General features: G+C 45.5%; 1 protein-coding gene across 1 annotated transcript; it reads right to left on the bottom strand.

The window, feature by feature from the left end:
• Window positions 1-11377: 11377 nt before the first annotated feature.
• Window positions 11378-11782, bottom strand: LOC141043072 (uncharacterized). Its single transcript, XM_073511990.1, has 2 exons — window positions 11699-11782; window positions 11378-11596 (listed from the first exon to the last, which is right to left on the bottom strand). Exons 1-2 carry the CDS (start codon window positions 11780-11782, stop codon window positions 11378-11380), a joined length of 303 nt encoding a protein of 100 aa, XP_073368091.1.
• Window positions 11783-12047: the final 265 nt, after the last annotated feature.

Below are 12047 nucleotides of genomic sequence, written 5' to 3'. Positions count from 1 at the left end.
GATGATAAGCAAGTTTGCATTAATGTGCACTTCTCACAATAGTACGGATAATCAAGTCACCCCAGTGTGCACCCTTCATAGCAGAAATGATCAAATCAGCAGGAAGATAAATTGTGTGCGAGATCGACAGTATATTCTCAGTCAAAGGTATGATTCATATGCAAGTTTTGATTCTTCGTTGAGAATGATTTTGAAACCTGATATACCTGGAAGAAAGCAAGAATGTGCCATGTATTCAATATTTAGAGAGGAGGATAGTCCAGCAAAGCCCCGTTTTATACAAATAATCCACAGCAGAAATATTAAGATGATGTGTGTATATGGTAACCAGTCCGCATATCACAATGAGAAGCCTCTGGTGTAAGCAACTCAGTCTTCCCTCGCAAGCCACCAGAGAACCTTCCAAGGCAATATTCATCTATATTCCTCGGTATGATACATGAATGACTTCCCGTGCAAGGTACTATGTCTTCTTTAATGAGCAACCGCAAAAAAATTTGGCATAAGGCACCGAGTCCTACCTAGCAAGTCTTTAAGGGGGGAAGCTTGTGAAGCACGATACCCAATCTTCCTCAGCAAAATACTCTCAATGGTTTCCAACATAAGTCATCCAATGTCCCTTAGTACGGCCTGGGATGTTAGACTGTGATTTGGCAGTGCATTCCAAGAACCAGATCCACAACAGTTATGACAGAAGCAAGAATCAGTCAGAAAACAATCTGCCTCAGGAATTAAATTCTCATTTATATTGTGAGCATGCTGCCAAGCTCTTGCAAGTCAGTGGTACGATGGCGAATTCAAGGTAAGAATCTGAGAATCTCACGAGTCATGCAAAAATAAGAAAGCCAGTTATACATCTCAATTGGTAATGCAAGAACTGACAAATTTTGGAGAAAGACAACATGGCACAGCAAATTTTGTCAGTACTCAGTCAGGACAGATTCCTCATACCCAACAAGGTGATATCATTCGTCACCACTTGGTATGATTTACAGCAAAAATGAGTTAGATGCAAGCACATGTGAACCCGGTATAGTTCCCACAGTACATGAACAAGGATAAGTTATGCTTGCCGAAATATTACACCCGACAGCCCCTATGGCCACACAAAGAATGCGATATGACCAAGCTATTTCAGCAAAGAATCCAGAATAAGAGCACAGTAATGAAGGAACAAGACCGGCAATGCAGGTATGAAAATTGTTGCATGACCCACATGGTACAGATACCCTGGACAGTCTGAGTCACTATGGATCAGCATGAGTATTCATCAAGGGGGTCTACTCAATTTTGGTAAAGACCCCATATCAAGGAAAGACCCGCTCTGTTAACAGTATATGCTCGGATTTGTCGGTATCGAATATCTGGGTCTGGCAAGTCAGACCAAAGGTCAATTCAACGGCTTCATTCCAGCATCCATGGTAAAGCATCACACAGCCTATTCTCCCTTGGATACGCCGTGAGAATGAATAATCAGGATGATAAATAACAGTCTTGAAGCATGTGTCCTCACTTATGTGAATCACCAAAGGATAGCCTGTCTGGAACAAAAAAATCTCCGCCAGAGCCACCGTCAGTCAAGGATGAGGATATTATCATATAAGATCATACCCCTTATGCTGGTCACATCAGGCGACAATCAAATATTTGGTATGAATCTGAGACTCAAGACAGGGGAGCCAATCAGGATGATTCTGAAATTCCTGCGATAAGTCAGAATCTGTCAGAAAAAAAACGGTTATGCCTCAACTCACAGTTTGGAACCCGAAGTACCTGCACTTAGTGGAAGAACCCAATGCAAAGAGTAAGAGTTTGGGTGTTCATCATGAAAAAACTTATCACCAATTCATCGAAGTTTGCTAGTACAGCCACAACAATCGAAACTCACTCTCGGATTTGTGAGACGGACATATATTTCAGTCATGATAACAAATCACACTCAGCTAAGTCAGCAGATATGAAAAGAATTGGAGACAGTATAGGCATGAAAATGTGAGGTAAGATCTGTCAGGATATGGATACAATGAAGCAAACCACCCCAAAGCCAGTCAGGTAAGTCAGATGAAGAGTTTAATGGGAACAATCAATAAAGGAAAAAGGATACCCGAGTTGGAAAAGAGTCTCCTTAAGTAAATGCATACTTGTTCCCTGAGCAACCAAATCTCGAGGACGAGATTTCTTTAAGGGGGGAAGAGTTGTCACAGCCTGATTTTTGGCCCTTTCTTTTTCTTTTGATTTTCTGAGATTTTTGCTTGAGTTTTCTTTTTACGTGGGTTTGTGGTCTGGAAACTGAAGAAGATAACCTCTTCTTTCTTTCTAGAGTGGCTTGTCATCCCCAAACCAACCCTAGAACTTGCCATTTTCATCCTAGCCCAACCCCAATATTCTTTTCCTTGGGAATATTCATTTTCTATTAAAGGAATAACACAATTTGCCGTAGGTTCTGAAGCAACCTATATTTTTATCACTCCAAAATTCCCAAATAATTCTCATAAATTGTTTGGGTCATATCTTCCTCAAATATGGCAAAATATTTCATTGGCCATGTTTGCCATGATGCTCAATTAATTCATTACCTATTCTGTCCTAAATGGCAATTTGTGAAGCAAGCGTTATTCATCTTTGCCCAATTGACCCCAAACTTCTTGGAAACCTTTTCATGTCCAAATAATTGACCTGTGCCAAAATTCAACTTTATTTGCCTAGCCAATCTTCCTCAATGATTTTTCAAAGTTCCTGTCTGAGGGAAGCCTTTGTGAAGGAAGTGCTAGCTAGGGTTATCCAAATGAGTTGAAATTTTGCACACCCTTAATGTGCTCATATCATTGCCCTCCTCCAATTTTCAGCCCTATCCAATCATCTATGAGAACACAGGACCAAATCTATGATTCTGTTAATATTTTCAGGTTGCAAAGCAAGTATATTTTATATTGCTTCATTAATTCTGGTAAATTACCAGATCATGCTCCTACCCATATAACATCTCTCCACCAAATTTGGGAACATTTCCTAATGTCATTTTCCCTCCAAAATTATTGCAAGTTTCTGTCCAAAGGAGATGTTTGTGAAGAAAGTACCATCTTGGTTTATACATTTGGTATGAAACTTTTACAGCATCTTCATATGGCCAAATAACCCTTCCTTGCCAAATTGGAGCTCAAGATGATACTCCATGTGAGTGCATCATCATGCTCAAGTTTCTGGACCAATTTAAGCAGTTGTGAAGCAACTATGTTAAATCTTGGTCCATTTCCTTCCAAACTTCACAGGACTATAGTCCTTCCTAACCTAAACTCCCCTGACATCTAGTTTGCCTCTTAACCTCACTCTGTTGACCACTGCATAATGATCAAGTTTGCAACAGAAAACTTCAGAGCTCAATTACCATTCAACCACAGAGTCTTTAACCGAGATACCACCTCAGTTGAAACCTACCCAGGAAGGACTAGCACCCAGACATCGTTTGGCATAGCTTGTGGCACTGTGTGCACCAGTGCACGCGGTGATCACCGTTTTGGCACGCACTGGCCCCGCCCAGAACGTCTTCTTGCTCAGGCCCCTCCTCTGCTCGGCGTCTCAGCGAGCACGGGCCTGTCCAGCGTATTCCCCACGTCGTCGCCGTCCTCCTGGAGCCATCTCCCCCTCCGTAAGCCCCTCCGTCAGCGCTCATCGCCGCACGCCCACGGGTGAGCAGTGCCGACATGCATTAATGGCACTTGGCTGCTTCTCCCCCTCGACCTCTTCTGCTCCATGAGCTCTGCCGCTCGTCCGTTCCCTCCCTCGTCGCCTTCCCGCGCCCTCCCGTGATCGCAGGCCGTCGCCAGAGCGTGGCCGGACGCGAGCGGCGGCACCTGAGCCACGGCCACGCGTCCACGGCCTCCCCTCCTCGACCACGCCTATATAAAGGCCACCCCGAGCCACTCCGAACACACCATCGCCTCCACCGCACTCCTCTAGGCCCTCCCCACCTCTAGCCCGAGCACCAGAGTCCCTCTCTGCCCTCCATGCCCGTCATGCCCATCATCGGCCTCGGCCTAAATTAGCTCGAGCCGAAGCTCCTCTCCCCCTTCCACCACCACCACCGGCTTCCCCACTCGCCAGTGATCCTCCCCAGCCCCTCATCTCGTCGCCGAAGTGCCTGAAGCCACCGCCCCTAGTCTGACCGCCGCCCCCTGCTTCTCTGTTGCTGCGAGTCGCCGTCGCCCTCGACCCTTCCCCGGTGCTGCTGCAGTGCTGGATGGGTGCGGTGCTCCGCGCGGAAGCCGCCGGTGCCAGCGCCTCGGTTCGAGGTGGCCGGAGTCGGCCGGGGCCTCGTCGGCAGCGCTCTGCCTCGCCTCGCCTCTGTTCCTGATCGGGAGGATGAAGAGGAGTTGAGGAGGAGAGAGAAACCGCGCGGGAACCACCTGTAAGCGACCCAAGAGCCCGGCCCCGCCGTCCATGTCACATAAGTGGAAACACATTTCGTCTAAATACGTTTTCGGTTGGTGAAAGCGTATTAGAAGGCATATTCTTTATTAGAAGACGTATTTTCATTTAACTACGGATAGAAATACGCTTCCTCTGCTGTGAAGGCGTATTCGACTAAATGCGCTTTCTGTTTTTCAGCTCGGGGGCCTGTTTGTAGAAATCTTTATACAGATTGGTCCCTGAACTTCGTCGGGTTATAACTTTTTGCTTGCAACTCCGTTTGAGGTGAATCCAAAGCCCATGTCTTCGTTTCGTCGAGCTCGTTCTGTTGGTTTCATTTTCATTATGGTTTGACACTGTGAAAATGACCTTTTTCCCTTGCCCCTAATTAGCCCCCTCCGAGAGAGAACCTTTTCTGGCGAATCTTTCCGTGGCTTCACCGCACTTCTTCCCAGAGCCTTCTTCATCCCCAGGCAAGCCACAACCACCATTTGCATGATAGCCATGCAGTAGCATTGGTTTTCAACTTGAATCTTTAATAATTGTCTGCTTGATTTGCTACTGCTATCGTTATTTCGGTTATGCTTATGGATCGGTGGTTACTGTCATGCTATGTTTTCTTGAACTCTGTTATCATGTTCTACCTGCTAGTATTACTTTCTTGTTGTTCATGCTTGGTAGTAGTACATGTTGGGTTGGTCATGTTCTTCGGTTCATGACTGTCGTCGGTTACCGGGTACCGGTGATATGCATTATTCCTTGTGGTTAGTTGGTTAAGTGCTTACTTGGTTATGTTATTGATGCTTGCATGGTACTTATTGTTGATGCTAATGGTCATGTTATACTATGAGTAGTGTTGTACTTGTAATATTAATGCTCGTCATTATGCCATGCTCAGTTGGATATGATTCATATGGTTAATAGTTATGTTGTACCCTCATGCTTATGTTGATATCATGCTCATGCATTGTAATTGCATCATATTAGTTTATCATGGCTCAGCATATTTTCATTCAAGTTTAACCGGATTAAATTGAATTTGAACAACTATTGGCTGAGTCATGGTGCCACCATATCGAGCTGACCAGTGCAACCACGCTTGCCTTTATGGGAAGGTCCTAACTGGGTCTATTGTCATGCCTCTCGCCGGTGCCTCCAACAAGGGAAGGTTATGGGCATGCGGTACCCTGGCCCGGTAAGCACACATAACCTTGTGTGCCCGTTGATACGTCTCCATCGTATCTACTTTTCCAAACACGTTTGCCCTTGTTTTGGACTCTAACTTGCACGATTTGAATGGAACTAACCTGGACTGACGTTGTTTTCAGCAGAATTGCCATGGTGTTATTTTTGTGCAGAAATAAAAGTTCCCGGAATGACCTGAAACTTCACGAAGAATATTTTTGGAATTTAGAAAGAATACTGGCGAAAGAATCAACACCAGGGGGCCCACACCCTATCCACGAGGGTGGGGGCACGCCTGCCCCCCTAGGCACGCCCCCTGTCTCGTGGGCCCCCTGAGGCTCCACCGACCTCAACTCCAACTCCATATATTCACGTGTTGGGGAACGTAGCAATAATTCAAAATTTTCCTACGTGTCACCAAGATCAATCTAGGAGATGCTAGCAATGAGAGAGAGGGAGTGCATCTTCTAAAGATCGCTAAGCGGAAGCGTTACAAGAACGCGGTTGATGGAGTCGTACTCGCGGCGATTCAAATCGTGGAAGATCCGATCTAGCGCCGAACGGATGGAGCCTCCGCGTTCAACACACGTACAGCCCGGGGACGTCTCCTCCTTCTTGATCCAGCAAGGGGAGAGGAGAATTGAGGGAGAACTCCAGCAGCACGAGGGCGTGGTGGTGGAGGAGCTCGTGGTTCTCCGGCAGGGCTTCGCCAAGCACTATGGAAGAGGAGGAGGAGTTGGAGAGGGGGAGGGCTGCGCCAGGGGAAGGGTGCGGCTGCCCTCCCACCCCTCACTATATATAGGGGGAAGGGGAGAGGGGGGAGGCACCCTAGGGTTTCCCCTAGGGGGCGGTGGCTAGGGCAGATCGGATCTCCCTAGGGAAACCCTAGGGAGACTTGCCCCCCAAGCCAAGCAGGTGGAGGCTTGCCTCCCAAGCCAGGTGGAGGCGCCCCACCTCCCAAAGTAACGTGGGAAAGGGTGTGGGGGCGCACAGCCCCTCAGTGGGCTGGTTTGCCCCCTCCCCTTGCACATGAGGCCCTGCAACACTTGCCGGGGCGCAGGTTCCACTTTATTCTACTAGTCATTCAGTTTGACGCGGGAAAAGTACTTGTCATGGACTCGTTATGTAAAGACCCTGAGATGTGGGCGAACCTGAAAAAAATTCTGCTGCGGTAATTTCAATCATTATCGCACTATATCGGCAACTATCGTTCATTTCCTGATATCAAGTAATTAATAACTCCTTTATTCATTTTCTTTGCCAGGCAGGGTTTGGAAAGAGTTCACCAAGCAGGTTAGGGGTGAATGGAGAGAGGAGCTGTGATTTCAACAACTCAGTTTAAGTAGTACTAGTTAGGTCCGCGCATCTCTTCGATTCTAGTTTCAATACCATTATCTTTATTTTGATTGAACTCTATTCTCGTAAAGTGCTTGAGGTAGGGATCCGGGAATAACTTATGTGGATACTATGTTTGCGAGTTCATTCGCCAGACGACCTTTGTGACGGGCAGATTTTTTGAAAAACTTGAAGTACGTAAACAATATTCACAAATTTATTTATTACCATCAATTGCGTTATGATAGAGACAGTTTATATATATATATATATATATATATACATATATATATATATATATACAGTCGGTCTATTCTGCTAATATTAGCAGAATAGTTATTCTGATAACACTTCCGCACTGCATGTTCAACAGAAGCGAACTGCGTGTTCTTTACGCTGCGCACTGCAGTGCTACACGGGAGAACTGCTTCATTTTCTGGCGGTCCGCTCGCGTATTCTGTGTGGAATCGGGTGTTGCGGGATGATTTAATTTGTTTATGGATGTCAGTTGACCTTTATTCTTTGTAATTTACAGGAAAAACGACTGAAATCTTGGTAAATCGAGGGATTTGGCGGGCGAGTTTTGCTCTGTTCGTTCGTGTTCGTGACGGAATCGACTTTTTGGCGCTCAGATGTTGTTTGTTAGTCAGAATTGCTTGATATCGTTCGTTTAATCGCACCTTCTAGAAATTGTGTAATTTTTAGGAGCTAGTTTTCAATTCCCGCGAATTTGGTTGTGTGGGCGGGTGAGCTTCGTCCGCTCCTCTGTTCTTGTTGATTTTCTGGATTTTGTGCCTCGATGTGTTTTTGAATCTTGTAATTACTGTCGCTATTGGTTGTAATTCATTGTATTGCGGGTATAATTCTCATTCTTTGATTTGCAATTTTTAAATAAAAGCTGATGTTGTTCGTCCAGTTTGCCGTGTGTTTGATGTACTTTTTTGCTGGGTATTTTTCGATAGGTTAGTTGTTGGACAATTTTTAGGCGAGCTGTGTAAGTGCGATTGAATTGGCACCTCTGTTAGTGTACGACATATCTGTATTTCTACTGCTTTAATTTTATTGTTGTTGTTCTGGCATACGTTGTAGTGCACTGCATTTTCGTTAGCAGTGTATTTCGTTTTAGCTGTATTACAGTGGTCATGGCAGCTTATGAGATTTCTCTTTTCTTAAACTGCATTCTGTGTTTTAGAGGACTGCATAATATGTACTTTCGTACTGCATTAGCAGTATGGCTAATCTTCTATTTTGTTATTAGAATAGATGGTCCATTATATGCTTTTGTTAGTTGAATAGTTATTATGACAATTTTTTTGAACTGAATACTATGAGAATTCTTTTGAACATCATATGTTAACTGCAAAGTTTCGACCATTCACATTGCATTGTTACTGTTCAAATGACTACTTTTTTATATTTTAGGACCAACTATGTGTTTGAGAGAACTGCATTACTGTCAGCAGCAACTTGTCTAAAAATGGGTGATAAAATGATGCAGATGAGGTTGCATACTTTAAATAGGCACCGTTCAAAGTGTCTGGTGGACATAATTTTAAAAGCGTACACCATTAGCAAAGCATTAGAAATATGCCACCGATGGCTTGCTTCATATTTAGACTGCCTACAGTGCAAATATTGTGAACTTCAGGGAGTCTTCTTCTTTGTAGAAAAAACAGCATGGCCACTTCTCCGACCTCAAAGCCATTCTGGGAGAAAAATTCTTTCCAACCAGTAGTTATGTTGATGCATTCTTCAGAGTCGATGTGGTAGTCAGCTTGCATGTCTCCATACCCATTCTTGTGTTCTGTCTCCAAAGTAACCTTCCCTGAACTCGGAGCAGGAAATTTTACTGTGGATGGCAGTTTCTGCATTTTGGAAAGGATGGAAAAAGAATGTTTATAAGTAAATAACAATGTATGAACATATATATACCCATTCTTTATACTTAGGATGATCTGTTTTATGTTGAGTTAAATATGTACATATATATGACTACTATTTTTATGAAGTAGTTGCAATGTATGAACAAACTTATATACGGAATTGACCTCTAGTTTTACTAGGATATATATTATACTGTAACATGTTTGTACTGCAAGGTCATTTACAGTGTACTTCGCTAGCATGTTAAGAGAACTGCAATACTGATCTACTGACCCTCTTTTTTGTTTGTGTGTTGTGGTACTGAAGAAAAATAGGTGGAAGCATCTAGTCTTAATAGCTACCAAATCTGAACAACAATACAAATTATGTTTTGTATTTTGTTGACACTACTGAACAAATTGCTTGAACTATATATTCAGATGTGGATTTGCAGGTAGATTATGCCCAAAATTGTAAGGGGAAAAACATACCCAACTTTCCTGCAGATCTGCGGTTCTGAGGCGATGAAGAAATGGCGGCTGAAACCCCCTGTTGGGTATCATCAGGCACCCGAGCATGCTGCGCCACTCGGTGTTGGTGAGCTCTAGACCTTCTGCGTACACGCATGTGCCCGCTACCGGCGCCATCCTTGCCAAACACCCGCACTTATAGTCCATGGCGGGTTCAGTGGAATTCCAGAGAAGAGCTGGGGATGGGATGAACCCTAGATCTATGATTTGAAGAAAAAGAGGAACGGAGGAGGAGTTGTGTTAGTCTGGAGCACGAATGGATACGTTTTTATGCAACCAATTGACCAACAGAAGTAATAAATGTTTGTGGTTGGTGTTAGGTGGCGGATTGGTTCTGATTCAGTGTGCGCGAATGCATTTGAGTAGTAAGAGGACTGCTTACCTGAAAATAGCGAACTGCATTGTCATATCAAGACAACCACGAAACGCGTGGTTGGGCCTGCGTTTGTGTATGGTACGTGGGATTTTAAAAAAATCAGTGGCCTCTCTTTTTGTGTGTTGGGCCTGTGTTCGGAGAGTGAAGACGCATTGGGCCCAAGTCGGCCTGTGAGCACGGCTGGTTTCTGGTGCGTTGTGTGCAGCCTAATGTTTAGTCCCACCTCGCCCGCGGAAGGCGCGCCCGACCTGTTTATAAGCGCTGGCGAGGCAGCCGTATGGAACTCCTCTGGTTACTTATTTGGGCGCTTATACACGGCGCTCGCTGCTCTATGCTCTGTGAACTGTGGGCCCATGTGCGCCCGGCCCCACGCATCGTGGCTCAGAACGACTCGCCTGCTGTGGGCGCAGACCTACTACGAGACTGGCTGGGCCGGCTGCACCTGGGTGGTCAATTTTTTTCTATTGTTTTTTTTCAATGTAAGGGCGTGCACTGCTTAGCAAACCGTCCTTGCACTGCATTGATTAGTGTTCTGTACTGCATGTGCAAGCATTCCGTGCTACATGTACAGTTCTCATTTTTTGTTTTCATGTTTTTGCTCTTATGTAATCTTTTTCCCAATGTATGGGAGTGCACTGCTTAGTAAACATACTTGTACTGCATTGATTATGTTCCTGTACTGCACGTTCATATATTTCCGCACTACATTTTTTTCAATGTAGGGGCGTGCACTGCTTTGTAAACCATCTGTGCACTGCAGTGATCAGAGTTCTGTACTACATGTGCACGCACTCCGTACTACATGCACAGTTCTCATTTTTGTTTTCGTGTTTTTGCTCTTACGTAATCTTTTTTCCAATGTAGGGGAGTGCACTGGTTAGTAAATCATTCTTGTACTGCATTGATTACGTTTGTGTACTGCACGTTCATATATTTCCGCACTACATATACAGATCGCATTTTTCTTTTTGTGTTTTTTCTCTTATCTATTCGTTTCTCCAAATTTAGGGGCGTGCACTCCTTTGTTGGGTATGTGTAAACTTCATTTGATAGTCTGTACTGCATTGGTACACAGCTTGCACTGCATGCGTCCTATGTGCACACTGCTCGAATCTAATGATACGTGAGCAAACAACAGAAAACAAATTATCACAGGCATTATGTACGACAAGTTCATCATGAGCAAACTAATTTCAACAGAAAGCAATCTAACATAATCAAAGTTCACATCATTACAAGCGATTCTGCATGGCAAGCAAACTAAGTTCAGCAAAAGCAAATGATCACAAGCAATCTAACGATACATAAGCAAACAACATAAAGCAAATTTGATGATAATTCTAAAACGACGGTGGCATTGGTCGCTCTTTGGCCGGCACCATCTTCTTCTTCACCAGTCAGCGTCTCCCCATCCCCAGCTGCTCCTGGCGCACTTCTTGGGGGGCTCCTCCTTCTCCAGCTTTGCACGGCGAAGCCCGTCCTGGGTGAGGCTGATGCGGTTCCATATCTCGTACGCTGCGTAGGCGTCCTTTGCTGCGTACTCGATGTGCCTCATGGACAGAGGCAGGGTGGCCCAGCGCTTGTGCTCGTCGTCGGTGATCTTCTTCTTCTTCATGTTGTTGTAGTAGTCATCGACGAGAATGCCGGAGGCGTCTCCAAGGGAGTCCAACTCCTTGGTTGCCTAGGATACCCTCCACTCCTTCTGGATGTCAACGAAGTTGGCGACCTCCAGATTGACGCGCTCTGGCCTTTTTTTGTCGCCGTCGATGGAGAAGCCTGCAAAGGTGTACCTGGGGTCGGCGAGGAAGTTGTCGAAGACGGTGCACCTTTCAGCGGCGCTCAGTTGGAAGAGCAGCACCGGGTGTTTCTTGCCAATGGAGAGTTGGCAGAGGGCGGGTTTCTGCGTCGCTTCAGGCTCCTTGTTTTACTTGAGATCAATGCCAACGATCTTTTGGTGCTGGAGGCTGAGGTGGCGCTCGTACTACGCGAGGGTGATCACCACCTGCTTCTTGTCGTTGGTGTGGATGACGTGCAACTTGGTGTTGCCGTGGGCCTCCACGCCCTGGTACTCGTCGGCGAACGCCATGGCCGGTAGTAGGGCTTGGTGTTTTGCGTGGAGATGGATGTGATGGAGCGATTTGGTGGCAGCGCAATGGATAGTTGTGTTGTTGTGGATGAGAAGGCCTATGGCAGGGGTCTGAATTTAAGGGGAGGGCGTGGGGTGGGATGCCCGCATCGGATGAACTGCACGATCTCGCTGACGATGCGGTTTGTGCAGATCATGGGTTGGTGTTGCGTCTGTGATCGTGGGCTTGTGGCGATGGAACCGCTCCGATTGGGTGGTTGTATGC

This window comes from Aegilops tauschii, chromosome 3 (assembly GCF_002575655.3).
Source record: "Aegilops tauschii subsp. strangulata cultivar AL8/78 chromosome 3, Aet v6.0, whole genome shotgun sequence".
Lineage (NCBI taxonomy): Eukaryota > Viridiplantae > Streptophyta > Magnoliopsida > Poales > Poaceae > Aegilops > Aegilops tauschii.
Note: the sequence above shows the minus strand (reverse complement) of the source record. Positions and strands in the feature narration are given on the sequence as shown.

Bases quoted from the DNA above. Each gene is read 5' to 3' on its own strand.
- LOC141043072 (XM_073511990.1), bottom strand. From the start codon at position 11,782: ATGGCGTTCGCCGACGAGTACCAGGGCGTGGAGGCCCACGGCAACACC. The intron at 11,597-11,698 runs GTGGTGATCACC...GAAGCGACGCAG, and splicing joins ACACCAACGACAAGAAGCAG to AAACCCGCCCTCTGCCAACT.